Here is a 26687-nt window from a genome sequence, read left to right as displayed (position 1 = left end):
TCTGAGATGCAATTTTGCAAGATATCTCTCTCTCTCTCTCTCTCTCTCTCTCTCTCTCAACTTCTCCCTCTCTCTCTGGGGTGTGTTTCTGTGGAGGACAGCTCCTAGGAGGCAGCACACTGGCAGCGAAAGCAGCCTACCAATGAGAGGTGGAAACTGAGCTCTCTCTCTCTCTCTCTCTTTTTTTTTTTACTCTTTGGATCTTTGGAAAACCTGCTGTGTGATGTTGCAGTCATTTCTGATCTGAGCACAGGAGTGCTCTCTCTCCCTCCTGATCTACAGTCAGGGCAACTCGGCTGTCGAGGAAAGTGTTTTGCCAGGTGTTCCTGTGCAATCTGAGAAGAGTTTTTTCTTTCTATCTCTCTACCTATCTTGGAATAATAGTACCATGCCTTCTGGATTGCAATACAGCCTCTTTCTTTTCTTGTGCCTAACATCATGTCAGGAATCTCGAGCATCCCAGGTAAGCCTCATTCTCCCAAACAACAACTGGTTAGGTCTGGATAACATTTCATCTATCTATCTATCTATCTATCTATCTATCTATCTATCTATCTATCTAATCTATCATCTATCAATCATCTATCTATCATCATCATCTATATCTATCTATCTATATCTATCTATCTATCATCATCATCTATATCTATCTATCTATATCTATCTCTATCTATCTATCTATCATCTATCTATCTATCTATCTATCTATCTATCTATCTATCATCTATCATCTACCTACCTACCTATCACCTATCATCTATCTATCATCTATCTATCTAATCTATCTACCTATCTCCCTACCTATGTATCTATCTACCAATCTACCTACCTACCTATCATCCATCTATCTATCATCTATCTATCTATTTATCATCTACCTACCTACCTATCACCTATCATCTATCTATCATCTATCTATCTAATCTATCTACCTATCTCCCTACCTATGTATCTATCTACCAATCTACCTACCTACCTATCATCCATCTATCTATCTATCTATCTATCTATCTATCTATCATCTATCTCTATCATCTATCTATCTATCATCTATCTTTAACATCTATAAAATCTTGGAGGGGTTATAAATGTAATGCATGAAAGAAAGGACATGTTTCCCTTGACAGTAAAACAAATGGTGGGTTTTTATTATTATTATTATTGCTAACTTTTGCTTAAAAGGCTGGACTTTATTTTAGCTCCCCCTCCCCGGCCTCATGTGTCTCTTTCTGCAAAAACAACAGGTAAGTAAAATGATGGTTGCTAATGCCCTTTGATACACATCCTCTAATTTTCAACTTCACACCAACGACAAGAGGTGTGGTTAATATTTTGTGTAAATCAGAAAAGACACGCAGGAAACAAGGCCAGGCCAAGGCCAAATAAGCACCATCAGTCCAGACTAAAATGCAAATCTTCATCAGGAGAAATTTGAAGACGAAAAAGATAGCCTTCCCATCACTTAATTCTCGAATTCCTCGACACTGTTTGAGGTGAAGAATGCAGCTCCAGAAGTGTAGGGCATGTAATTACTTTTGCAAATTATCTGCCTCTGAAAATTCTTACCTTTCTTGCCCTGTATCCCTGCCAATAATGCAACTGCAACCCTCTTGCTGGATTAGGAAACTCAACCTGTTCCTCCGTTAATGCCTGAATAAACCAGCGCAGTCAAGTGATTGCAGAGCTTGTGAGTTTAAGTCACTTTGCAGGAATATCAACATGGGCTGAGCGAGCTGCACAGTGATGAAGTTTATTATGCTTAACTGTAGCGCAGTAGTCCAGGTTAAAAATAACTCTTTAACAAAGAGCTTATTATAAAGGTATCCAGTACGACTTTTTAAAAAAATGCCTGCTGCATGCTACATATGATAAGAGTCTTTGGCAAGAGAAAACTTGTTCACTCCCCAAACCCCGAGAACATGCTTCATATAAAACATGGCAATTAAATTCTTGTTCATTCAAATTGTAAGGAAATGTCAGGTTTATTGTGTCTGCAGTCATTCCTTTTTGACTGGCTCCTGTCCCAGTACTTAGTGCTGACTTTTGATCCTGGTGAAGAAGTTGTGCAATGGATAAAGAAAGTCACTTTCATAGCAAAAGCAGCATTTGTGTGGGTGTGTCTGTGCATGTGCGATCAGCAATAAGAAGAATTTTGTTCAGTTCGCATTTTACTTTGACCTTGCCTGATTTTAGTGCAAGCCGCCCTGCAAACCCAGCTATATTTCAAAACCTGCACTTCTCTGGATTTCACGATGCAGTTTTCAAACTAAGAAGAGTGCACGGGGGGGACGGGACTATATTAACCTATGGATTTGCTTGCAAACATATGTATAATAGGCAAAATTGCAAAAGAAAAGAAAAAGAGATGCATATATTAGGCTTACCCTGCATGGAAATGCATGCTGATTTTCATGTTGACTTTTTTATTCAAAGTAATGCAGAAATAGGCAAACTGAACTTAAGGCTGGGAAAATGGGAAATCGAAAGAAACTGAAAATGACAGGTTTGCACATCCCTATTTGCGATAGATGGACAGATAGTGATAAACTTGCTGAAATATACTCGGAGTCGAGCGTGGATTTCATGCTCTTTATTCAGCTCATAGTAGTGAGGAGGAATGGAAGTTCCTCCAGAATGTCTGCTTTATATACATTATTTACACAATGGGCCCCACATGATTGGCTAATTCTAGGATTCTCCTGTAGGCCAGTCAGGTTGCGGATTCACTTCCACCTGGAGTTGGATTGGGTGGCTCCTGTGGACCAATCAGACTGTTGCATTCTGGATCCTATTCAACTCAATACATAACACTTGCACAGACAGACCAATAGATATGCATTTATGGCTGAGCGGATATAGGATTTAGATAGCGTAACAGATGAATTAATCCCTTGTGCAATAGGTAACATTCCTTTCTTGCAGGAGGCAAACAGGACTGAACAACTTGGCACTCTCAGGGCATAAAGGAAAGGCAGGGGGCAGCAGCTGTTGAATGAGTTCCTTGCATTCCATTTGCTCTCTTGGCAGTCATTTACATGAAAGTATTTCTCACGTGACACTAAAAGTGATTCCGGGGGCTCTTCCAGCATGTTGTGGGATACAAAGCAGAAAATAACTATTGTTGTTGTTGTTGTTTTAATCAGACACTCATAGTTTTGCTTATGTCAGCATGACAAAGTCAGCGCTAGCAGTTGGAAAATTTGGGTGCTTTTGGGGGGCCTGGACCAGTTAAGGAGCTGCCTAGCACAAGAGACCCACCAACTTTGCACCAAGCCTGTCGCCATGGAAGAAAGGAGACCAAGTGTCATGGGCAGCCAAATACCCAGTAAACAAAACAAAACATGTGTGACCAGCCATATCACCTGATGGTCCACACACCACTCACCAGATTTCATCCCGGCTCCACCCTTGCACCGTCAAGTACAACACCCTGCCAAGAAGACCAATATTATTGACTTCCAAAGTTGGCTGCCAGGACATTGGCCCAGCTGGAAAGGCCAGTACCAGTTTTGTATATTGATTAGCACAGTGGAGGAGAATCGGAAGGGGTCAGGCCATGCATGCTAGCATGGTGACAATGACAGTCGTATGCCAATGATCTCATCAGCTCACGGCTTTGCTAGCCACTCTTGGCATAGCTGTCAACGTTTCCCTTTTTTAAAGGGAAATTCCCTTATTCCGAATAGGATTCCTCACAAGAAAAGGGAAAAGTTGACAGCTATGACTCTTGGCCCCTGTCAAGGCCTTGTATTCTGACATTTGTTGGACCAAGGAAAAGTTCACGCTATCTTAATAGCAACAACAACAGATTTAGTTGTTACACTAATACATTTAATTTGTTCTCTGCCAGTCTTGTAAATAGCCATAGATCAGGGCTAGGCAACGTTCAGTCCTAGAGCCTTGTATGGCTCTTAGCCTGATTAAAAATCCCTGTACAATTCATACCCCTGGCAAGAGCAATCTGGTCCTCTTCTGGTGCATACATAACTTTATTTTTATGCCACCTTTCCACAGTTCAAACCATGCTCATAGGTGACTTACAACATAGAAAAAATACATAACTACAACACAACAAGCGTACTCATAAACAATAAACAAAATATTAAAAAATGCATGACCAAATTGAACAATTTCCACAAAACACTCAAACACCCCCAGCCCAATTTTGTAGAGAACAAGTGTGGCAGAAAGAAAGAAATGGAGGTGGGGAGGAGAAAGAGAGAGAGAGAGAGAGAGAGAAGGGTGTTGGGGGGGGAGCAGTGGCTCCACCCATTTTTGTCCCTGGCCCTGCCCACCCCTTGCATGTGGCTGCCAAAGAATGCAGCCATCAGCAGAAAACAGATTGCAAAACTCCTGCTTTGGGCAACTTCCATCAATAGGAAATGCACCCTTATAATACATAAATACTACTGAATTACCGTACAAAATCAGTAGTAGAAGAAAACTATAACCTATTCAAAAGCATAACGTCTCAGGGCAACCAAACAACAGTCACCTGGCTTGAATGTTGAACCAGGTCAGTCTCTGCCAGCTTGGAACCCTCCAAATATTTTGGACTACAACTGTCATCAGCCTCAGCCAACCTGCTCTGTCAGAGTTGACTAATGTTACAGAAGGCGAGGGCCCTTTAAATGAAAAGTGACCTTTCACTGATGATGGAGCTGACTCCTCCATAAGGCTCAGCCTAAGAACTGCTGTTGCTGAAACAACATCTAAGTTCTACTATCCTACAGCATTCAACCTGAGCACTGCATGGAGCTGGCCAGAGTTCCCAGGCAATTGCTGGAACCATTGCTCACATCAGAACTGCTTTGAAACACATTTGTCACATGCATGAGACACAGGTCAGCATGAAAGACACAGGGCTTGGTTGTCAGTGAAATTAACTCTTTATTCAGGGGCATGGCATACAACTCAGCAACACTTCCAAGCAGATCTTGCCTCTATGAAGCAGTTGCCAGGACTGAAGGTCCCCGCCTTCAACCCTTTCTAAGGCTCTCCTCTCTCGGATGTTTCCTAAGCAGTCTCAAACTGCATCTGCCCACCTCCGGCCTCTGCTCTGCCCTCCTCCTTATCCTTATTATCCTGCACATTCTTGGAGACCAGCAGGGAGGGGAGCTTGTTGTAGCAGGAGAGGGAGACTCCCTGGATTCTTCAGTAGCCTCTCAGTCCCCCTCTGCTTCAGCCTCGGTGTCTGAACTGCTCCCTGTCACAGGTTCCTCCTGCTCACTAAATCCTGTTGCCCCTTCAGCATCCAGCCCTGCCTCCTAGTCCTTTCCCTCTGACCTCTCCTTGGTGTCCCACCACCAAACCCTTGGCTCTGAGCCTTCCTCCTCTGAGGTTTCCCTTGGGGGTTCCCCTGCTGGTGCCTCCCACCACTCCTCTTTGTCCAGCCAGTCCTTGACACATGTCTTACAATGTTGTGAGTACACAAGTTGTTTCAGGTTCCAGCTATAAAAAATATAATGTGTGAAATGACCACTGAGCTCAAGTCTGTGCTCCACTGAGCTACAGATCTTGGTGGGTGGCATGGGCAGGTTGCAATGACTCAGCTAATTCTGCCTTACAAGGCTGGTACTGTGGATTCCCTGAAGGAGGTACAGGAAGGTCAGGATAGCTCAGTTGCTTAGAGTGTGGTGCTGATAATGCCAAGGTTGCAGGTTCGATTCCCATATGGGAGAGCTACATATTCCTGTATCCTCAAGGTCCCTTCTACAATTTTACGATTCTATGATACAAATCAAGTGGGGAAGACTGTCACGGTCCAGCCAATGGGTGATTGAAGTCCCGGCTGAGGAGGTTGGGACCGGGGGCAAGATGGTGGGGTGGGAACAGGAATGAGAGTCTAGAAGCCAGGGGTCTGAGGGTCAGGAAGCAGGGAGTCACGAAGTCAAGGGTCTGAGGGTCAAGAAGCAAGAAGCCAAGGAGCTGGGGTCCGAGGATCAGAAAGCAAGGAGCCAAACACAGCAAGGCAGGAAATGTGTTGCTGTGGCAAAGAGCCGAAGGGAAATGCTGACCTTATATCCTTTCCCGGCTCTTGCCACCAGGTGCAGTGAGTTACCAAGCGGCCTCACCTGTGCCACCGTGCCTTGCCTCTCCAGAACAAACTTAGGAAGGTCCCAGTCCTGCGAAGCCCTACTGGTTACAGGGCCCGGCTCCTGCACGCACTCCTGACAAAGACATTGGGGGAAATGGCTTTCTAATTGTACTCAACCATCATGTTTAACGCCGTACATATAAGGGCACATTTAAAGGCCTGATCCAGCTGTTTAAAGTCTTTGTGTTTCCCACAGAACTGCATGAACAAGCAGCAGCTTCTGACTGCCATCCGCCAAATGCAGCAATTTCTAAAGGGGCAGGAAACGAGATTTGCCGAGGGGCTCCGTGTCATGAAACACCGGCTGACGACTCTGCAAAACACAGTCATGAAAACCACCCCTGACCCACCAGCTGGTAATTAAAACAACAAGCCTAAACTGATGGCAGTGCAAGAGCAGGAGCAACATTGCTCAGACGGAGAACCCAGGGCGTAGCCAGCAGCGTTATAGGACCAGATAGACCCCGATTGGCTCCTTGTGTCATATGACCCCTATATACTGCTCATCCATTATTAAATGACATTTGTTATTTATTTATTTTTTTATAAACTTTATTAAAGATTTTCTTAATACAATAAAGAAAAAACCAAAATAAACAGAAAACAAAACAGAAAAAGAAACAGAAATACAGTTAACATCTTGTAATATCCATATTTCCTTCGCTTTTTGGACTTCCTCACATCTCTCGCTCCTGCATTCCAAGATTATACAATTTTAATCCGCAATTTATCACCTTGTTTCCATCCTTATTCTATAGATTGCCAATATTATGTCCCTAACTTTGAATACTTTTAGCTAAATCTTAATTACCCAATTTAAACATAATAATTATTCAAAATTTATTTTTCTCTTTAGGTTCACTTATTCTCATATTCTTTTCAACTAACTTAATGGAGCCGTGTTACTTTCAATCTCGCATCCTTCTTAGCACTCATGTAATTTACAATGTTTTTGTAGATAGTCCTTCAATTTCTTCCAATCCTCTTCCACTGCTTCCTCTCCCAGGTCTTGGAGTCTGCCAGTCATTTCTGCTAGTTCCATATAGTCCATCAGTTGCATCTGCCATTCTTCCAGCGTGGGCAAATCTTGGGTTTTCCAATATTTGGCGACAAGTATCCTTGCTGCTGTTGTAGCATACATGAAAAATGTTCTGTCCTTCTTTAACACCCTCTGGCCAACAATGCCCAAAAGGAAGGCCTCTGGTTTCTTAGGGAAGGTATACTTAAATACCTTTTTCAGCTCATTATATATCATTTCCCAGAAAGCCTTAACCCTAGGGCAAGTCCACCAGAGGTGAAAGAACGTTCCTTCAGTCTCCTTACATTTCCAACACTTATTATCAGGCAGGTGGTATATTTTTGCAAGCTTGACTGGGGTCATGTACCACCTATATATCATTTTCATAATATTTTCTTTCAAGGCATTACATGCCGTAAATTTTATACCGGTGGTCCATAACTTTTCCCAGTCAGCAAACATAATATTATACCCAATGTCCTGTGCCCATTTTATCATAGCTGATTTAACCATTTCATCCTGTGTGTTCCATTTTAACAGCAAGTTATACAGTCTTGAAAGTACCTTAGTCTTAGGTTCTAGCAATTCTGTTTCCAACTTCGATTTTTCCACCTGGAAACCTAGCTTTTTATCCAATTTAAAAACCTCTTTAATCTGAGCGTAATGTAACCAATCTCGCACCTTATCTTTTAGTTTCTCCAAACTCTGTAGCCTCCAATTATCTCCAGCTTTTTCTAGTATCTCCCAATATTTCGGCCATTTGACCTCCATATTGGGTCTTTTCAGAGCCTTAGCTTCCATAGGTGACAGCCACCTTGGGGTCTTATTTTCCAATAAGTCTTTGTATTTTGTCCAGACATTGAACACTACTTTCCTAACAATATGGTTCTTAAAGGTCTTGTGAATTTTAACCTTGTCGTACCACAAATATGCATGCCATCCAAAAGCATTGTTAAAACCTTCCAAATCTAAAACATCAGTGTTTTCAAGAAGCAGCCAATCTTTTAACCAGCAGAAAGCTGCTGATTCATAGTACAACCTTAAGTCTGGCAGGGCAAACCCCCCTCTTTCTTTAGCATCAGTTAGTATTTTAAACTTAATTCTGGGCTTTTTGCCCTGCCAGACAAATTTCGAGATATCTCTTTGCCACCTCCCGAAACACTCCATTTTATCCACAATCTGTAGAGTCTGAAACAAAAACAGCATCTTTGGCAATACATTCATCTTTATAGCAGCAATTCGGCCCAACAAGGAAAGTTTCTCTTCAGATCGTATAAATCTTTCGCCTTTTATTAAATGACATTTGTTAGTCTCTCTTGGATATAGAGGTAGGAAAGTCTTCGAACAAAACAAGTAACATTTTTTTTAAAAAAAAACTATGGATGTAAAAGGGACACGGGTGGCGCTGTGGGTTAAACCACAGAGCCTAGGACTTGCCGATCAGAAGGTCGGCAGTTTGAATCCCCGTGACGGGGTGAGCTCCCGTTGCTCAGTCCCTGCTGCTGCCAACCTAGCAGTTCGAAAGCACCTCAAAGTGCAAGTAGATAAATACATACCACTCCAGCGGGAAGGTAAACGTCGTTTCCGTGTGCTGCTCTGGTTCACCAGAAGCGGCTTAGTCATGCTGGCCACATGACCCGGAAGCTGTCTGCGGACAAACGCTGGCTCCCTCGGCTTATAGAGCGAGATGAGCGCGCAACCCTAGAGTCGGTCACGACTGGACCTAATGGTCAGGGATCCCTTTACCTTATGGGTGTAAAATGCTGGGACGGTGCAAGATCCAGGGCCCATTGTAAAAGACATGGGTCTTGGCCCCCTGAGACACCCCCTAACCACACCCCTGCATCCCAGCATGATTCTGTGATGGTGATGCTTTTGCCCTCTTTTCTCTAAGAAGAAGAAGAAGAAGAGTTTGGATTTGATATTCCGCTTTATCACTACCCTAAGGAGTCTCAAAGCGGCTAACATTCTCCTTTCCCTTCCTCCCCCACAACAAACACTCTGTGAGGTGAGTGGGGCTGAGAGACTTCAGAGAAGTGTGACTAGCCCAAGGTCACCCAGCAGCTGCATGTAGAGGAGCAGGGAAGCGAACCTGGTTCACCAGATTACGAGCCCACTGCTAACCATGTCTTTTATTATTTTTGTGTACCCAACTCACAGTGTTCTGCCCTGCCCTGGATGCCCCACTGAATGGCAAAAGATTTGGCACCAAGAACATGGTGGACCATGAAGTTCATTTCACTTGCGATCCTGGATTCCAACTCGTCGGCTCCAGTTCTCGAGTGTGTCAGCCAAATGGCAGCTGGACAGGAGATGTTCCTGAGTGCACAGGTAATTCACTTTTTTATTCCCTTGGCTCGGGCATAAACACTCACCTTCAGATTATCAAACACAGCTGTTTCAGGAGTAGCCACAGATGCTGAAGATGGTTGAATTTGTATCCCACCTTCCCTCGGAGAAACTCAAAGTGGCATACATGGTTCTCCCCGTTCCCAATTTTATCTTCAAACAACCCTGAGGTAGGTTAGGCTCAGAGGAAGTGACTGGCCCAGGGTTATCCAGTGAGCTACATGACTGAATTGAACCTTGGTCTTCTGGGTCCTATCCAACACTCTAACCACTACACCACAGTGCTGGCTCTTGTGGACTACGGCTTCCATAAGCCCTTATCATTGGCTATGCAGGTTGAGGCTGATGGGAACTTGAGTACAATTACATCTGGAGAGTCACAGGCTCCTAATCCTTCTTGCACATTATATGGTGTGGCATTCATACGGAGCCCCCGGTCGTCTCACGGACTATTAATCCGTACACCACTAATCCACTGCCACCAACCAGGTCCTCCCCAGTAAAATCACTTCAGTCTCAGTCTGGTTCTCAAGTTAATAAAGAGGAGTGTGTTTTATTTCAGACACAAACAAACTATTACGGCATTCCAAACATTGTTACTCTTTGCTTTCTTAGTCTTATTTTCCTCTCTCTATCTCTTCTACCTCCCCTCACGCAAGAACCCACTGCCCTAACAGTCTCTCTATTACCAACTGCCTGCCAACTGCTTCTCCAACTGCCTTTCCCAACCAGCCAACCCACTAAAACCAACCAACTACCCACCAACAACTCTAACAAACCTCGGGCTAAGCCCTTTTATACACATGTAAGCTCCGCCTCCAGCTTTCCTATTGGTCTACATTTTAACCCTTTCTTTTCCCCTGTACAGACAGGCTTTAAACGAACAGACAAATGCCACATATGGTTAGAAGACTATCACTTTGGCATTTATCCTTAGGCATTACTAATCATTGATCTGCAGGGTTAGGGCCAAACTAGAAGTGAATTTGAATGCACTGAACATGCATATTTTTGTAGGGGAAGCTGATCAGCCTTAGGACTACTTGCAGGGATGGGGATGAAGGGGTGCGTGAGAGTTGAATGCTTTCCCAAACTGATATTTGCATTTCAGGGTAAACTGCCATTGATGCCAATGGAGGCTTTCTTTGCAATGCAAAAAGAAAAAAAAGAGAAAAAGCTGTTTCACAGAATGGATTTGTTGTGCCCAAATTGTTGCCGATTGCTCTAAATCCACGCGACTGTTGTTCATTGTGTGTGAGGCTACAGATCCAAGCATATGTCAAAACTTTTAATAGGCAATTTATTACTAGGAAACAGATGACAACATCTGAGAAATCGACTGGCACAAACACAGTAATTAATCTTATGTGCTTTTTGAGGGGGGACCAACGTGAGGTTTATCCACATTGGCAAACGAGAAACTCATACATAATTACCCTTATTAAAAAAAAATGTTTACTGGGCAGAAGTCGGTTCTGTTGATGATGAGCAGGCATTTGGCATAACACACGCATTTTATATTTCTGAACAGCCATTGTTACTGTGCTTGCCTGTAGCTGTAAGAAGGCAAGAGAAGTGTGGTAGAAATGTCAAACCACAGAGGGAAGACGTGGATGGAAGCCTCAGGGTGCAACTCTCCTTACACTGTAGGCTGGTGTACCTACATGAGAAGCATAGAGAAGACTCTCCGAGCTTATTCATGCTCAACTTTTTTTTATAGAATATTTATTAAAATTTTCAATAATAATACAATGAAAGTAAAAAGAAAAAAATAACAAAAATACAAAAATAAAAATAAATTAAAAACACACAGAATTTCCATTACTTATTTTCCTTTAACTTATTTCCCGGATCTCCTCATACCTCCCTTTTTTGTATTCCAATTCAGATTGTTAGTTCAGCAAATCCTTACCATTAAATTTGTACCTATTTCTAAACCTTTTTTTTTCATATTCTCTTAAAGCATGACAGCTGGAAACCACTTGATTTCTATCCAACATCATTCTAACATTCATTAATTTTACAATATTTCTGTAAATAGTCTTTAAATTTCTCCCAATCTTCTTCCGCCGACTCTTCTCCCTGGTCTCGGATTCTGCCAGTCATTTCTGCCAATCCCATATAGTCCATCACCTTCATCTGCCATTCTTCCAGAGTGGGTAGGTCTTGTGTCTTCCAGTACTTATGCTCAACTTTTGCTCTTCCTTCAGTATTAATTCTCTTTGGGCTGCTGACCTGATGGCACTCCCTTCTCCTTCTCCTCCATGCCATATTTCAAATCGGGACAGAAAGGTTGTTGAGCTGTTTTTTGTTGTTTTTTTGGCCAAGCTTACATATGGCAACCCTATCCATGCCACGACAGCAGACATACTTGAAGCTCTTTTCCACTGAGATGGAAGACCAAGCATTGTGCATCTTAGATAGAACTAGGATCCTTCCTATCAAAAGCCAACGTGGTGCAGTGGTTAGAGTGTCAGATTAGGACCTGGGAGACCAGGGTTCAAATCCCCACCTGGTCACAAACCTCTCTGGGTGACCTTGAGCCGGGCTCTGCCTCTCAGTTCAACCTGCTTCTAGTTTTTGTGGGAATTAAATGAAGATTGGGAGAACCTTGAACTCCTTGGAGAAAAAGGTGGGATATAAATTCAGTAAAGTAAATATTTCCTGCAATAAATGTAGCTCATTTTCCAAACTCAAAGAGTCCATCCAGAACAAATCGTACTCCTCCAGCAGGGAATTCTGCAGCAAATTCAACTTCTGCTGAGAATTTAAACTCCAAGGTCTCTGCACACTAGGATTCTACTGCTGGCTGCTTTAGAGCTTTCCTGCTCTAATCTGGTTCCCTCCAGATGCTCTGGACTACAACTCCCATCAGCCCCAGCCAGCACATATGACATAAAGTGGGTGTGGTTTAGGGGAAATGGCTTCTTGGATCAAGTAGGAACTTGTGCCTTGTGTAATTAAACCTGCAGGCCAGAGGATTCCCACCTCTGGCTACAATACTGTACCACAGATGGGGACTAGGGACATTGGGAAAGGCCAATCTGAGACCAGACTAAGGGACCAGATGCAGCATGTTGGTTGGGAGGCCTCTATAACAGCAATTGCCTCTTAGCTGTAGGGAGACTTGAACGCAGAACTGTACTTTAAAAGGGTGTGTGACAGCTTCGAAAGGGATACAATACAGGCAGGAATTCAAAAAGATATGATGCAGACAAATAGCATATCTGCCGTGTAGCCACTGCAGCCCATCAGTGATTCTGGGTGCAGAAAAGAGATGGCTAACCCATCCCATTTGAAATCTCTTGACTAATTTTATTACGACTGTTAGAATTGCTTTTGCTGGAATCCTGAGCGATGCAAGATATTATTAATGCACAGTAAATTGCATATTCTTTATACCATTTCTTTAAACATACTAGCTGTCTTTTGACTCTCCAAAAAGGTTTCTTTATTTTGAAGCTTCAAGTATGAAAATTCTGGGTTGAACAGAAATTTCTTCTGAATTGAACCTGCACTTATCCCTAAAGTGTGCCTTCCTTGTATTTTGCTTACTGAAATGCAATTGGGGAATGAAATTAACTACAATAAGCCATAGAAACTGGCCTCTGGCCTTGCTCCTGTGTCTTTTATAGCAGCCTCACACACAACAATCCCACCAGCAAAAATCCCACCAGCAATCATCTCCATGCCAGAAAACCCTTTCCTTGCTTGGTTTCCGTCCCTTACAGTGTTTCACAACCTTGGATCCCCAGCTGGTTGTTTTTTTTACTACAACTCCCATCAGCCCTAGCTAGCAAGACCAGTGGTCATGGATGATGGGAATTGTAGTCTGAAAACAGCTGGCAATCCAAGGTTGTGGAATACTGCCTTAGAACCCCTGTTTAGCATTTTAGAATATTTAAAAATGTTTGTAGCACATGTAATTCTTCTCCTTCAGCCTTCCCCAAACTGGTGCTCCTCAAGATCCTTTGGACTACAATTCCCATGAGCCACGCCCTGATCATGGGAGCTGCCTTTTATTGCTCCTTTTTAGAGATGTTGCTGGTTTTTATTGCACTATGTCTTACTATATTTGTAAGCCACCTTAAACTATATGAGGAAATCCAAGGGGCAGGTAAATAACAGCAAATAAATGGATTGTTATGGCTAGCAAATTTTTATTTCCTGTTAACATTGCTTCTTCACCACACACTGCCATTTAATGGAGAGATTGCCATCTCAAACATTGGATTAAATTAGTGTGTATCATAGTGTGGGAGATTTGCATCCATTTTCCTGACTTTGTCTCGCTCAGTTAACTCGATGCAAAAATTCTTCGCCCTGGTCTGTGTGGTTTACATTTTCACACGCTCCTCCATGGGTGCTTAAGCCCCTGTGCATTGACAGCGCTGTTTGTTTAAGTGAATTCCTACCTCATTGTGCAAAATGCTAATGAGCCATTGAGCCGCTGGCCGACCAAGCGGCTGCGAAGGCCAGAGACCTGCCACTCTCCATTGTGTTCAAGAAGACAGACATTTCTAAAGAGATTATGGCACAGTGCGCTAGACAGCCAGCCAGATGTGACTCTAGAACAGGGTGGGGAGCTGCTTTTCAGACCACGGGCCGTATTCCTCATCTGGGCAATGTTGTAGAGGCCACATGGCAGTGGTAGGGGGACTAGAGCCAATAGGTGCAAAGCAATGAAATCTACTTCTGTACGGTAAGTTGGTTTCTATGCACAATTCCATCCATGGGAGCCAGTGTGGTGTAGTGGTTAAGAGCGATAGACTCGTAATCTGGTGAACCGGGTTCGCGTCTCCGCTCCTCCACATGCAGCTGCTGAGTGACCTTGGTCCAGTTACACTTCTTTGAAGTCTCTCAGCCCCACTCACCTCACAGAGTGTTTGTTGTGAGGGAGGAAGGGAAAGGAGAATGTTAGCCGCTTTGAGACTCCTTCAGGTAGTGATAAAGTGGGATATCAAATCCAAACTCTTCCATGCAACCAAGAGGCATGACCAGAGTTCAAGGAGACATCCTAGCAGGGCAAAAGCACAGGAAAAGTGGATGGGGTTAAAAGGGGGTGTCGCCTGTGAAGAGGCAGGAGGGCTGGATAGAGAGGTCTGATGGGGATGCGTTGGCCTCTAGCCCAGTTGCCATTGTCCGCAGCGGTCCCATTCACAACATCCATTTAGATCACCATGATGCCACTGTAAACAGTAATAGTGCTCCTCCAAAAGGATTCTGGGACCTGTAATTCTTAAGGGTACTGAGACCCTTTTGTCCTCTGTTATGTACTGAGTTGAATAGGATCCAAAATGCAGCAGTCTGATTGGTCCACAGGAGCCACCCAATCCAGCTCCAGGTGGAAGTGAATCCGCAACCTGATTGGCCTACAGGAGAATCCTGGAATTAGCCAATCATGTGGGGCCCATTGTGTAAATAATGTATATAAAGCAGACATTCTGAGGGAACTTCCATTCCTCCTCACCACTATGAGCTGAATAAAGAGCATGAAATCCACTCTCGACTCCGAGTATATTTCACCCTCACAGAATTACAATTCTCAGAGTGGTCAAACCATTCAGCTGGACACTGAGGTCCACCTCCAAGGCACTGGCGGAGGACCAGGAGTGCGGAGGGAGCAGACTGCCCCCGGCACCACTATTCCGGTAGGGTGCCATTGCAGCCCCGACACACGACACGCTCCCCCATGCGCCGGGCACATCCCCACAGGCGGCACGCCATGCCCCCACCTGCTCTCCACCCCCAGTAGCAGAGCATGCAGCTTCGCCACTGCTCCAAGGGTCTTCTGGCTGTTCCTTCACTGTGAGAAGTGAAGTCACAGGGAACCAGGCAGAGGGCCTTCTCGGCAGTGGCACCCGCCCTGTGGAATGCCCTCCCATCAGATGTCAAGGGGATAAAGAACTACACCACTTTTAGAAGGCATCTGAAGGCATCCCTGTATCGGGAATTTTTTAAGGTTTGATGTTTCATTATGTTTTTATATGTTTTATTATGTTTTATAGAGTAGCTGGGGAAACTTAGTCAGATGGGTGGGGTACATCAGGGAGGGCTGTGTGGAGAGTCTCTTCCTTTAAATTCCTAGGAGTTTATCTCAGTGAAGACCTTACTTGGAAAATAAATATAACCCAGGTGGTTAAGAAAGCCCAACAGAGACTCCATCTCCTCAGAGTATTGCGGAAGAACAATGTCAATCAACATTTGATGATCTCCTTCTACTGGTCCATAATAGAAAGTGTCCTTTCATACTGCAACACAGTGTGGTACGCTGGTTTGACATCAACTGATAGGAAGTGCCTACAGAGGGTGGTGAATACAGCACAAGATATTATGGGCTGTCCTGTGAATCCGCTGGATGAAATGGCGGAAGAATGTTGCCTCAGGAGAGTGAGGAAAATTCTCAGGGATGATTCACACCCTGGCCGGCACTTTCTTGGCAGAAGATATAGAAGCATGATTAGTCGCACCAACAGGGTAAAGAACAGCTTCTATCCGTGGGCTGTTAGGCTGCTGAATGAAAAGATAACAACAGGGCAACCGACTTTCGGGTTTGGTGGGTGTGCGTCAGTAAACAAGGGGAATTAAGACTAAGAGAGCTGAGTGGGGGGTGCTCATGTAATCTCACTGTATACAAGTTGTAGAAGTGACAATAAAGTATTTCAATTTCAATTCAATTTCAATTATTATTAATATTATTAATATTATTGATTCCTCTTCACAGGGAACTCTGTGAATTGCAACTCTGGGAGGGGAGTAGGGGTTCTCCTAGCAACTCTCAGCACTCTTAAGGAAACTACATTTCCCATAACCCTTTGGGGGTTGTCAGTAGTAGAGAGGTCAGTTGGTTAGAGCAGTGTTTTTCAACCACTGTTCCGCAGCACACTAGTGTGCTGCGAGATGTTGCCTGGTGTGCCATGGGAAAAATTGAAAAATTCGAAAGATTTTTTTAAAAAATGTCAAATTTTCGCCCACTAGGCGGGCGCCGGACTGTGTCCACCCTATTTTCCATCCGTCCTGGGTGGGGATCAGATCGGATGGGATCGGATGAGAGCAGACAGGTGGTCCGCTCTCATCCGATTCCCCATAGAGAGCAGCGGGGCTCTGACATCTCCCTCGCTGCACACAGTGTGGAGACGGAGCTGTCATCCGCCGGCTCAGCGGGGATCAGCGGATCGATTCCCGCTGAGCAGAGAACGGTCCGCAACGTTTTTGTTTGCCATTAAAGAAAAAAATATTAAACATTTTCTAATGGTGGTGTGCCTCGTGATTTTTTTCATGAAACAAGTGTGCCTTTGCCCAAAAAAGGTTGAAAAACACTGGCGCTGTTAATGGCATGATCACAGGTTCGATTCCTGTATGCTTCTTCTGGCATTGCAGGGATTGGACTAGATGATGCTCAGGGTCCCTTCCAAGTCTATGAATCTATGACTGTTTCAAGTGGTATCATAGTGTTTTTGCATATATGGCTTAAGTATGGCCAGTGTCTTCCTTGGGTAGCTGGCATCTATGCAGGTGAAAAGCCACCATTTGTTCTCTTTAGGACACCTGGGCAGTGTCTGGTTCTCTTCACGTTGCCTACCCCAGGTGTCAATGAGGCCTAGTGCACACACTCAGCACGGAAAGCCAGATGAGAATCTCGGCTTTGTAGAAAGTTCAAGGAAGCAGGAGCGGGTGGAAAAATTCGGCTACAACTCCTTGGCTGCTTGTTCAATAACTTCATGGTCTGGCGACCCCTGATTATTTAGAGTATTCTATTGATGATCAGGGGAGCTTGGCTTTTTGGCAGATGGGAAGCAGTGGCAATCCATGAGGCATTCACTCACGCAGTCTGTTTCTTCAAGGAATTCCACTGCGCTAATTATTTCAACACATAATAAGCCAGGGAGAGGTGAAAGGGTGCCTCAGGTGAATAGAGATTTTTTAAGGGGGGGCAGGAGCGAATCTGGCCAGCTCTTACAAACAAAAGATTTTGCTTCTTCCATTAAAGTGTATTTTACCTTAGGGAGGATATGCGCATTTGCAAAACCAGGGGGAAGCTGCCTAACCTTGTTGCAAACATGCAAATAGCCGCCATATTGCTGTCGGTTGTGTTCACCACAGGTAGCCCTTGAGCAGGGGTAGCCAATGAGGTGCGGTCTGGATCTTGTGGATGGGGGGGGGGGGAATTAGAGGGAAATGCTTGAGAAAAATCAGTAGATTTAATCCAAATTTCATACCGAAAAGAAAATTATGAGGAGAAATTTGTACTAAAATGTTGTAGGCTTTCACTGAAGAACGTCAAAAGCAGGCTATGGGTTGTGGAAATAATTTGAAGCTCTGAAACCTCCTTATTTTATTGGCCTTTCCTTAGATATTGGGGTTTGCACCAGTCACCTGTGCCAGAATGGAGGAACATGTGTTGACCGAGGTGAACACTACAAATGCTTTTGTCCCCAGGAGTGGACAGGCCCCAACTGCCAATATCAAACGCAGACGGGTATGTATTGTGGTAAGGGGTTAAGGAGGGTGGGAAAGAGGAATATTTAAACCTTAATGTGTGAGAGAGGGGAGGGCAAGCCCTAGAAACAGAGGACATTATAATGAGTCAGACCATTTGCTCATTTAGCTCAATAATAGCTACACTGACCATATAGCCATAGTCGCTGGTTTCCACTGATATCCTTTCCCTCCATGTGGAGGAAGTGATCAAAAAGCTTACACAGAAAGAGGCAGAGGACTTGTCATGGGAATGCTGGTTTTGCCCATCTCCGTCCCCACACTTTGTGTGTAATGTGTGGTTTCCCCCTCCACTCCATTTTATTAGCTTCGTAAAAATAAAAATAAAAGTAAGGATGTCTTCTCATTTGTGGTTTGGGATTTTACACTGTCCTGGAGGCGGATTCTTCCCTCCCCCACTTGTCCTTTAGTACCACCAGAATGGAGCGTAACAGATGATCCGGCGTTCAGCCGTAAACCTCGCTGCGCCAAATTTGACCGGATGCAGCAGTGCAGCTGCGAAGCAGGCTTCCACATGAGTGGCACCGCAGAAAACAGCATCTGCCAGGGTAAGAGTGCAATTGCAAGAGATCTCTGAGGAGTCTGGTGCTACAAGCTGCTTCGGCTTCCTGTCGAAGTTAAAGCCATGTCTAAACTGCAGAATATGGTGGTGTGGCCTTTGTTTATAGACTCTCAGTGCTGTATTGGGGGGGGGGGGTTATAGAGTAACGCAAGTTTTTTAAAAAAACGAATCCCTGATCCAAGAAGCTTAACATTGTAAATTCCAATAGTAAGAAAGTTGACAATGGGAGGGAAGGCAGAACAAGGGAAAGAAGGGCTGAACCAGTGGGAACTGCAACAACTTATTGCAGCATGGGGTGCTTCTGGTAAGGGTTCCAGTACTCCATTCTTTTCTTCCTCTCTCTTAAAGTTTTCCGCTTCTCCCCCAACTCTTCCCAAACAATCAACCAGAATTCTGTATCTTCAAAGTATCTTCAGTCCTTGTTGGGCTTTTTAGTTTAGTTTTGCTTTTGCATGTTTATTTTTTGGTGGGGTGGACGCACAGGTGCCCAGTCTCAGAGACATTAAAAACCTTGGAATTATCCATTGATTACTGGGGACAGGTCGAATCGTCCCCTAGCATATTTAAAAAGAGCTTATCAGTGTGAACCAGTAAACAACCGATCCGGACAATGAGATGGTTCTCTCTACTACTTTTCTATCTATCTCGCTCCATTTCTTGAGCGTGAGTGGCGCAGATTTGCCAGTGTAAACCCAATTGACTGAAGACTTGGAATCAATATTGATGTGTACAATGCAAATCCATTTGAATTGATTTAGAAAAGCGAAGGGGTTTTATACAATTTTTAAATCAATAAATGAAACGCAGTTGCAGCACACACACTTGAGCTCATGGTGAAGCCATGAGCACCTTTACCTGGAAACAAGTACCACAGAGGATTACTCCAAAATCAAGTGAACATAGAAGTCCAACCTTAGCTTCAGTTGGGGATAAGAACCAGAAGTTCCACAGAAGGCAAAAGGCCAGCCGGCCCTATTGTTAGACAAAGCACCACCTCAAATGGCAAGTGCTGACAGGCAAGACTGGGCACCCCCAGAGCTATTCTTCCTAAGCTCCCATTCCCCCTGGGGATCATCCTACGCAACATAGCCTCGGTCCAGTATTCCTGAAGGAGCGTCTCCACCTCCATCGTTCTGCCCGGACACTGAGGACCAGTGCCGAGGGCCTTCTGGTGGTTCCCTCACTGCGAGAAGCCAAGTTACAGGGAACCAGGCAGAGGGCCTTCTCGGTAGTGGCACCCGCCCTGTGGAACGCCCTCCCACCAGATGTCAAAGAGAAAAATAACTACCAAACTTTTAGAAGACATCTGAAGGCAGCCCTGTTTAGGGAAGCTTTTAATGTTTAATAGGTTATTGTATTTTAGTGTTTTGGGCGGGGTATAAATAAATTATTATCATCATCATCATCATCATCATCATTATCCTTGGCCCTCTGAACTAGCCTTGCTCCTCAGGTGTGGTAGAGGGTGATTTCTCATCACAGGTACTGAGAAGTAAGATTCAACAGCTAGTCCAGCCGGAATGGGCTGAAGGCACCATCTTGGCAATAAAATGTCTGAAGGCGGCAAACTCTGCCACACATAATAACGAATTCCAAAGGGTTTCAACACCACCTTGCGGACTGCCTTGGGTCACTCCCAGGTCACTGTGTCTTAGGCAACTACTGGCGGGAACAAGCTTGCTGTTATCTGCACAATGGCCTGCATTCCTGAGCCAATTTATCATTCAAAGCTGAGCATCCCAGGCTTTAACAAAAAGGCCCTCCAGAGTTTTCCAGCGGCAGGCAATTTCAAGACGGGCCAGCAACTTAAGAATCAGATCTGTACAGCAAGGCTCTCCTTACATTGTTATCCAGCAGGAAGCACCAGGGACTGTGCTTTTGAATAAACCCACACAGTTCATAGATCTGGAAGGGCAAAATTTATGCTGCTAATATATATATATATATATATAACACCAGTAGCATATCACAGAATTCCGCACACACACCCCTTGCGCAGCCTGTCATGAAATTTGTCCAAGCAGAAATAACGTTGCTTTTCTTCCCCCTTGCAGATGTGAATGAATGTGAAGTTTACAAGCTGGAGGGAGCCCCTCGTCTCTGTATGCACACCTGCATAAACATTCCTGGCTCCTACCGCTGTTCCTGCCCCAGAGGATACCAGATCTTCAGCGACGGGAAAAGCTGTGAAGGTGACTTTAGCATGAGGCAGATGGCATTTCGCAGACGCTGAATGACAAAATGTGCAGGCTTCAGGCAGACTTTTCGGTTCCCGAAAACTGCTCAGATTGTGTGCAGTCTGTTTCTCTGCAACCAGGCTTTAAGCTGCAATCCTGCACATTCTCTCCTAGCAGCAGGGACTTGGTTAGGCGCGCGTACATTTTATGACTATAAATGCAAGGAAATGCTAACAGAATAGAAGCTGGACTTCCCAAACGCCGTGCAAGAAGCCAGATTTTTGTAACGGTTTGTAATGCACGGCTACTTAAAATTCTGGCTGTTAATGCCAAGGGAGAGAGACCCGCTGAAACAAGGTAGACATTGTAATGCCATTTAGATATGTCGGGAGGTATGGCGGTCAAGCGCCAAAAGGAATTGAATAGTGATATTGTATGCATGAAGCATGCACTCTGTGCTCCCGCTGGCTACAGAAAATACCTTCAGATTATGCTAAAACAGAGCTAATCGCTGGGATTTGATTGGCTTTTTTGTTATTATTTCTAAAATTAAAGCTTCTTGTGTAAGGGAAGCAGACTGACATTGCACAGCTTAAAATATTTTCTGTCCACAAGCCAATCAAACTGGAATATTTCCGCTCATTATTTACTTTGGGCTGCATGCACACCGTACAATTGAAGCACATCTGATGCACACATACCCGTCCCCCAAAAAGAATCCTGGGAACTGTAGTTTGTTAAGGATGCTATAGCTCTGGGTAAACTACAGTTTCCATGATTCTTGGGGGGGGTACTTTAAATGTAAGGAATATTTTGCCCAACGTGGGGCTTGAACCCCCAACCCTGAGATTAAGAGTCTCACGCTCTACTGACTAAGCTATCCATGCATTTTATCCTTGCTACAACCCTATGAGGTAGAGTTAGGCTTGGGTCTTCTCATATCTATGGAGTGACCACTTAGGCCATCATCTGGAAACAGGATTTGCACCACCAAAAGAAGAGGTCAGAGGGTACCAATTTGCAGAAAACTTCATTGGCAGAGCTCAGCTCCAGATACTTCTCATGTACATAGAAAGGATTTAGGTGGAACTTCTGTGCAACAGTTAGAATGTGCAAATTGTCACTGGCCTTGAGAGCAAAAGGGTGGAGAAGATCATACCTTCCCCTTTCTGTGTTAAGCGCGTCACCTAAACCATTGACTCTGGTCCTTTGCTTTTCATGTTTCCATTTGTTTTACAGACATCGACGAGTGTGCTCTCTCATTGCACAACTGTACCAGGGGAACGACGTGCATTAATACAGGAGGAAGCTTTCAGTGTGTTAATCCAGAGTGCCCCAAGCCCAGTGGAAACATCAGCTATGTGAAAACATCGCCGTTGTAAGTATAACGGGGAATCTGTCGTTTGCCACCTTTGACAGCAGTAGACTAGTTTAAGGCACTTGGGGCAGGTCATGGATGGCACAGAGTGAGCTCTGTATTCCAACACCTCATCATACTCCCTGCCCTGGTCCCTTGCCTCACTCTGCCTGATGATAGAGCCGGCCCTAGCTCTGGGCATAAGGAAAGAAATGATGACTGCCCGGAAAACCCACTGTGCAGTTCCAGCTCCTTTCTTTTAAAACTAAGAACCAAAAGATCTTGATGATCCAGGCTGTTGGCATATTGTTTTCTGGTCTGTGATCAAACATTACGACAACCTTATGAATATTTCCCCTCCAGCCAGTAAGATTACTTGTTATATTTTCTTTGATACAGGGCCAATGTTCTGTGCCTTGATTATGCACCATCGCTGTGAGTTGCAAACGGAGCTTTGTTTGAGTTTAGACAACTTTTTGGGCACAATCCAGATGAAGTTAAAGACCTTTAAAGCCAATTGATTTCCATGAGAGGTTTATTCTGCAGTCGCACCATATCCTTAAAGCGCATTTCCTCGCTGCCAAAAAGAATCCTGGGAACTGTGGTTTTTTAAAGGGTGCGATGAACTGTAGCTCTGTGAGTGGTGAACTACAGTTCACAGGATTCTTTACAGATGAAAAATGTGCTTTAAATGTACAGTGTGTCTTCAGCCTTAGGCTGCAGTCCTAATCCCGTTTACCTGGGAGTAAGCCCATTGACTTGGGACGCAAAGTGCAAGTAGATAAATAGGTACTGCTCTGGCGGGAAGGTAAACAGCGTTTCTGTGCGCTGCTCTGGTTCGCCAGAAGCGGCTTAGTCATGCTGGCCAATGACCCGGAAGCTGTACGCTGGCTCCCTCGGCCAATAAAGCGAGATGAGTGCCACAACCCCAGAGTCAGTCACGACTGGACCTAATGGTCAGGGGTCCCTTTACCTTTAAGCCCATTGAATTCAATGGGACTTATTTCTGAGTAGATGTGGTTAGGTTAGTGGTGTTCACTGTAATGGGCTGGATTCACCTCATGAGCCCCATCAGCAGAAACCTTACATACCCTGCCTCTTCTCCTGCTGTATGCCCCCCGAAATTGGCTGGAGAGGTGGTTGGGAGAATCCCCAGAACAGCATGGGGGTGATGGAAGGGGGGGGGAATTGTTCCAGCTGGCAAGCAGAAACCCTTGTGCAGATGGAACGCTCAATTCATCAAAGTGTGACATTGAATTCCAATCCAATATGCCAATTTTTTACCCTTCAAAATAAATGGAAATGAAAAGTGCCTAAGGCCATCTGGATTTCACCTTCAGACTCTAAAACAAAGGTGGGTGACATGTATGGAATCCAACAACATCTCAGAGCCTTGCTGGGAAGAAGAAAAGCCGTTGTTAAAGATTCTGCAAAGACCTCCTGGGGTCTAAATCTTAGCAGTATTTAAAAAAAAAAAAAAAGATTTAATATATTGTTTAGATATTTGTCCAAGTGTTTGGACCATTATGTTAGGGGTATGCCGGCCCAACATATATTCTCACTGGCACTAACTGCATTTTATCCAACGCTCTGGTTTTTGATTCGCTCAGGCACACCAACTCTGTGGGGTTGAAGGCGCCTTGGCCCCCTCGATATTTGTTTTAAGGGGATCGGACCCTCCTCATCTTCATAGCGCCCTGCATGTGGTGCATGTGTGTGACATCACATGCGCAGCACAGGTCCAGCGCTGGCTCCTCCAGAGTGTTTGGCTTCCTGCATTGTGCATGCATTGTCACGCACACACACAATGCCCAACATGCAATGCGTGTGACGCCCTGCAAATGCATTGAGCACTGGGTACCCTCAATCTTGGAGGCAACTCAGCGCCTCCGGATTCACTTACGCTGCTGCTTTATTGTCATCACTGTTTGCAGCCCTGTGCTCCAGACTAGAGGGAGGGCAAGATGTAAAGATGTTCCATATGACGAAGAAATAAATGCATCTCCCCTCCCTTTCCTTCCTAGCCAATGCGAACGGAACCCATGCCCAATGGACAGCAGATCCTGCCACCATGCCCCAAAGACCATCTCCTTCCATTACCTCCCTCTGCCGTCCAACCTCGTCACTCCCACTACCCTCTTCCGCATGGCGACCGCATCGGCTCCTGGGCGGCCTGGCCCCGACGGCCTGCGCTTTGGGATCGCAGCAGGCAACGGCAGGGGCCATTTTGTCATGCAGCGCTCGGACAGGCAGACCGGCGAGCTCATCCTCGTCCAGAGCCTGCAAGGCCCTCAGACCACAGAAGTGGAAGTCGACATGACCGAGTACCTGGACCGCACCTTCCAAGCGAAGCACGTCTCGAAGATTACCGTCTTCGTGTCGGCTTACGAGTTTTAACGGAAGCCGTTTGCACAGGGGAGGAAAAGAAGCAGCTTGCAGCCTGCTCTTATTCACCCAGAACTTTTGGTTCTAACCACCAGCTGTACTACAAAAGCCGGAACAGACGGCATCAGGCATTGCTGTCTGGGTACTTGCCTGTGTTAATGCCAGCCTCAGATATAATGGCTGTCGCCTTTCCGCTTCTCCTCCGGGGGTAGCTAGCATGGCTCTCTCCTGATGCTGTTAGACTACAGCTTCCATCAATCTTGCGGGCTGCTGATGGGAGTTTGAGTTCAGCATCATTTTGAGGGTGCCACATTGGCTACCCCTGTTTGACTTTAAACACTCGATGTACTGAGTGTCTTGGAGGGATAATAATATGATTGACTGCCAACTATGGTTGGTGTCCCAACTTGACCAGCACCCCCCTTACTCTAACCCAGCCTTTCTCAAGCTGTGGGTCCCCAGATTTTGTTGAACTACAACTCCCATCACTCCTAGCTAGCAAAGCCAGAGCTCAGGGATGATGGGAGTTGTAGTCCAACAACATCTGGGGACCCACAGGTTGAGAACCGCTGCAGTCTAACCTGCCCTTTGTTAGCCAATCCAGCATGCCACATATACAGACAACCTGTCCTTAATGCAGACATTCTGCCCTCATCCCAAGCAGAAGTTCAACTAAGGAGGAGTACAGGTCATCTCTCTTTTTCTCCCTGTCCCTCTCTCTGATGCTGTATGAGAGCAAAAACATCATATATGTGTTGCAAGGGATCTGATTCTACTTTCTGTTGTTTGTAGAGTACTAATGCTGATCTGATGTCACAAACCATGAGCATGATTCAGCAACCATGGAAACACTTTTTAATTCCTGTTTATTTCAATGGGAAGGACAAGCAATGGTGTGCTTAACAGTGCAAACCTATGCATGTTTGCCTGGTAGTGAGCACCACTGATTTCGTACGTACAGCCCTAGCCATGTCTAATCAGAAGCCAGTCCTACTGAATTCTGGCAGAATATCTGAGAGTGGGGTTCGGTTTGCAGCCTAACTCTCCAGTCAATGTACACAGAGTTACACTGCACATACCTCCTTTTGATATCAGTGGAACCATAACAGGACAATCTTATGCACATCTACTCTCAGACCAAGTAAGTCTCGCTGAGTTCAATGGGGTTTACTCCAAGGTAAGTGGGTCTTCTAGGATCGCTCCCTAAAATACTGAGCTGGGTCAGTTCTAAATTACGTTGCAACAAACTCACCATTCCAGCCATACTTCAGAACTAAATTTTGAATATATTTTTTTCATAGTTTGCCTGTGAAATAATAGCTTCGAGGGACACTTTTGAGGAAACTGAATCTTAAGCCTTGATGGTGAATGGTAGAAGCCATTATTATGAGTTTGGATGGAGCCCTGAGTCCCTTCCAATTATCGGGATCCTGTATCTGTGGGGGTAAACCGTAGGGGAGCAAACTTACCAAACAAGTCATTTTTTGCTAGGTAAAGGTTTTGGCTGACTAGTTAAGCACCACGATTAGCATAACCAAAGAGGTTGCTCTGTGCCATAGCACAGGTGTGTGGGCCTCCCTGCCCCCCAGCTGCTAGGAAGGAGAATAATAGCCGGTGTAGCATGTCTTAAAGAGGGAGAATCAGGCTGGACACTGTAGGCGCAGAGACATGTTTGCTCTGTGCTGGATCCAAAGCTATAACTAACAGAGAAGCAAGATTGGGGTGTTAATGCTGCGAGCCCCTCCATCTTATGCTCAGGTTGTATATATGTGTAAATAAAACGATTTATCCAAGAGGCATCACAGTCTCCTATGGCCTTCATTCCAAGGAAACTGAACCCCGAAAAAGAGCCTTGAACCCCTGGATTCTTTCACCACTCAGAGACTGGGGTGGCATGTAACACTATTACGCTAAATAGTAAATTGCCGGATTTGCACCTTGCTTGCCCCCGCTTCATAATCCCACTAAATTTAACAGTATTTATAACTGGGAATACCCCAAAGAACCGACATACAAATGAATGTATTTCCCCATTATGGTTCCTTGAGGTATTCCTACTTCTAGAAGCCTATTATGTTTAGTGGGATATATATGCAAATCGCTCTTATAAGGATCTGTTTACACTCTCTCTGCTCTGTGTCCACCCCCTAGCTCCAAAATAATAATAATTTTGTTCCAACTCTGATATCTTTAGTCAAAGGGATGTGGGGAACACAATTCCATTAAACATGTCCTTGTTTGTA

The 26687-nt window shown here is 44.8% G+C and overlaps 1 protein-coding gene across 2 annotated transcripts; it reads left to right on the top strand.

Moving 5' to 3' along the window:
- On the top strand, nt 1-26687 carry FBLN7 (fibulin 7). Of its 2 annotated transcripts, XR_014562764.1 has the most exons (9): nt 4-463; nt 6294-6453; nt 9276-9446; nt 17818-17943; nt 18374-18511; nt 20580-20717; nt 21942-22080; nt 24084-24911; nt 24972-26687. XR_014562764.1 is itself a non-coding variant. In XM_083733628.1 (8 exons), the coding sequence occupies exons 1-8, from the start codon at nt 389-391 to the stop codon at nt 24454-24456; spliced, it is 1320 nt and encodes a 439-aa protein (XP_083589754.1). In that variant the 5' UTR covers nt 1-388; the 3' UTR covers nt 24457-26687. The 2 variants fall into 2 exon arrangements, 1 of the variants encoding a protein (XP_083589754.1); XM_083733628.1 differs by having other exon boundaries at nt 1-463; nt 24084-26687.

The sequence above is a fragment of the Podarcis gaigeae genome, assembly GCF_964106915.1.
Source record: "Podarcis gaigeae genome assembly, chromosome: 3".
NCBI lineage: Eukaryota > Metazoa > Chordata > Lepidosauria > Squamata > Lacertidae > Podarcis > Podarcis gaigeae.
The sequence above is the reverse complement of the archived record's forward strand: the minus strand, read 5'-3'. Positions and strand labels throughout refer to the sequence as shown.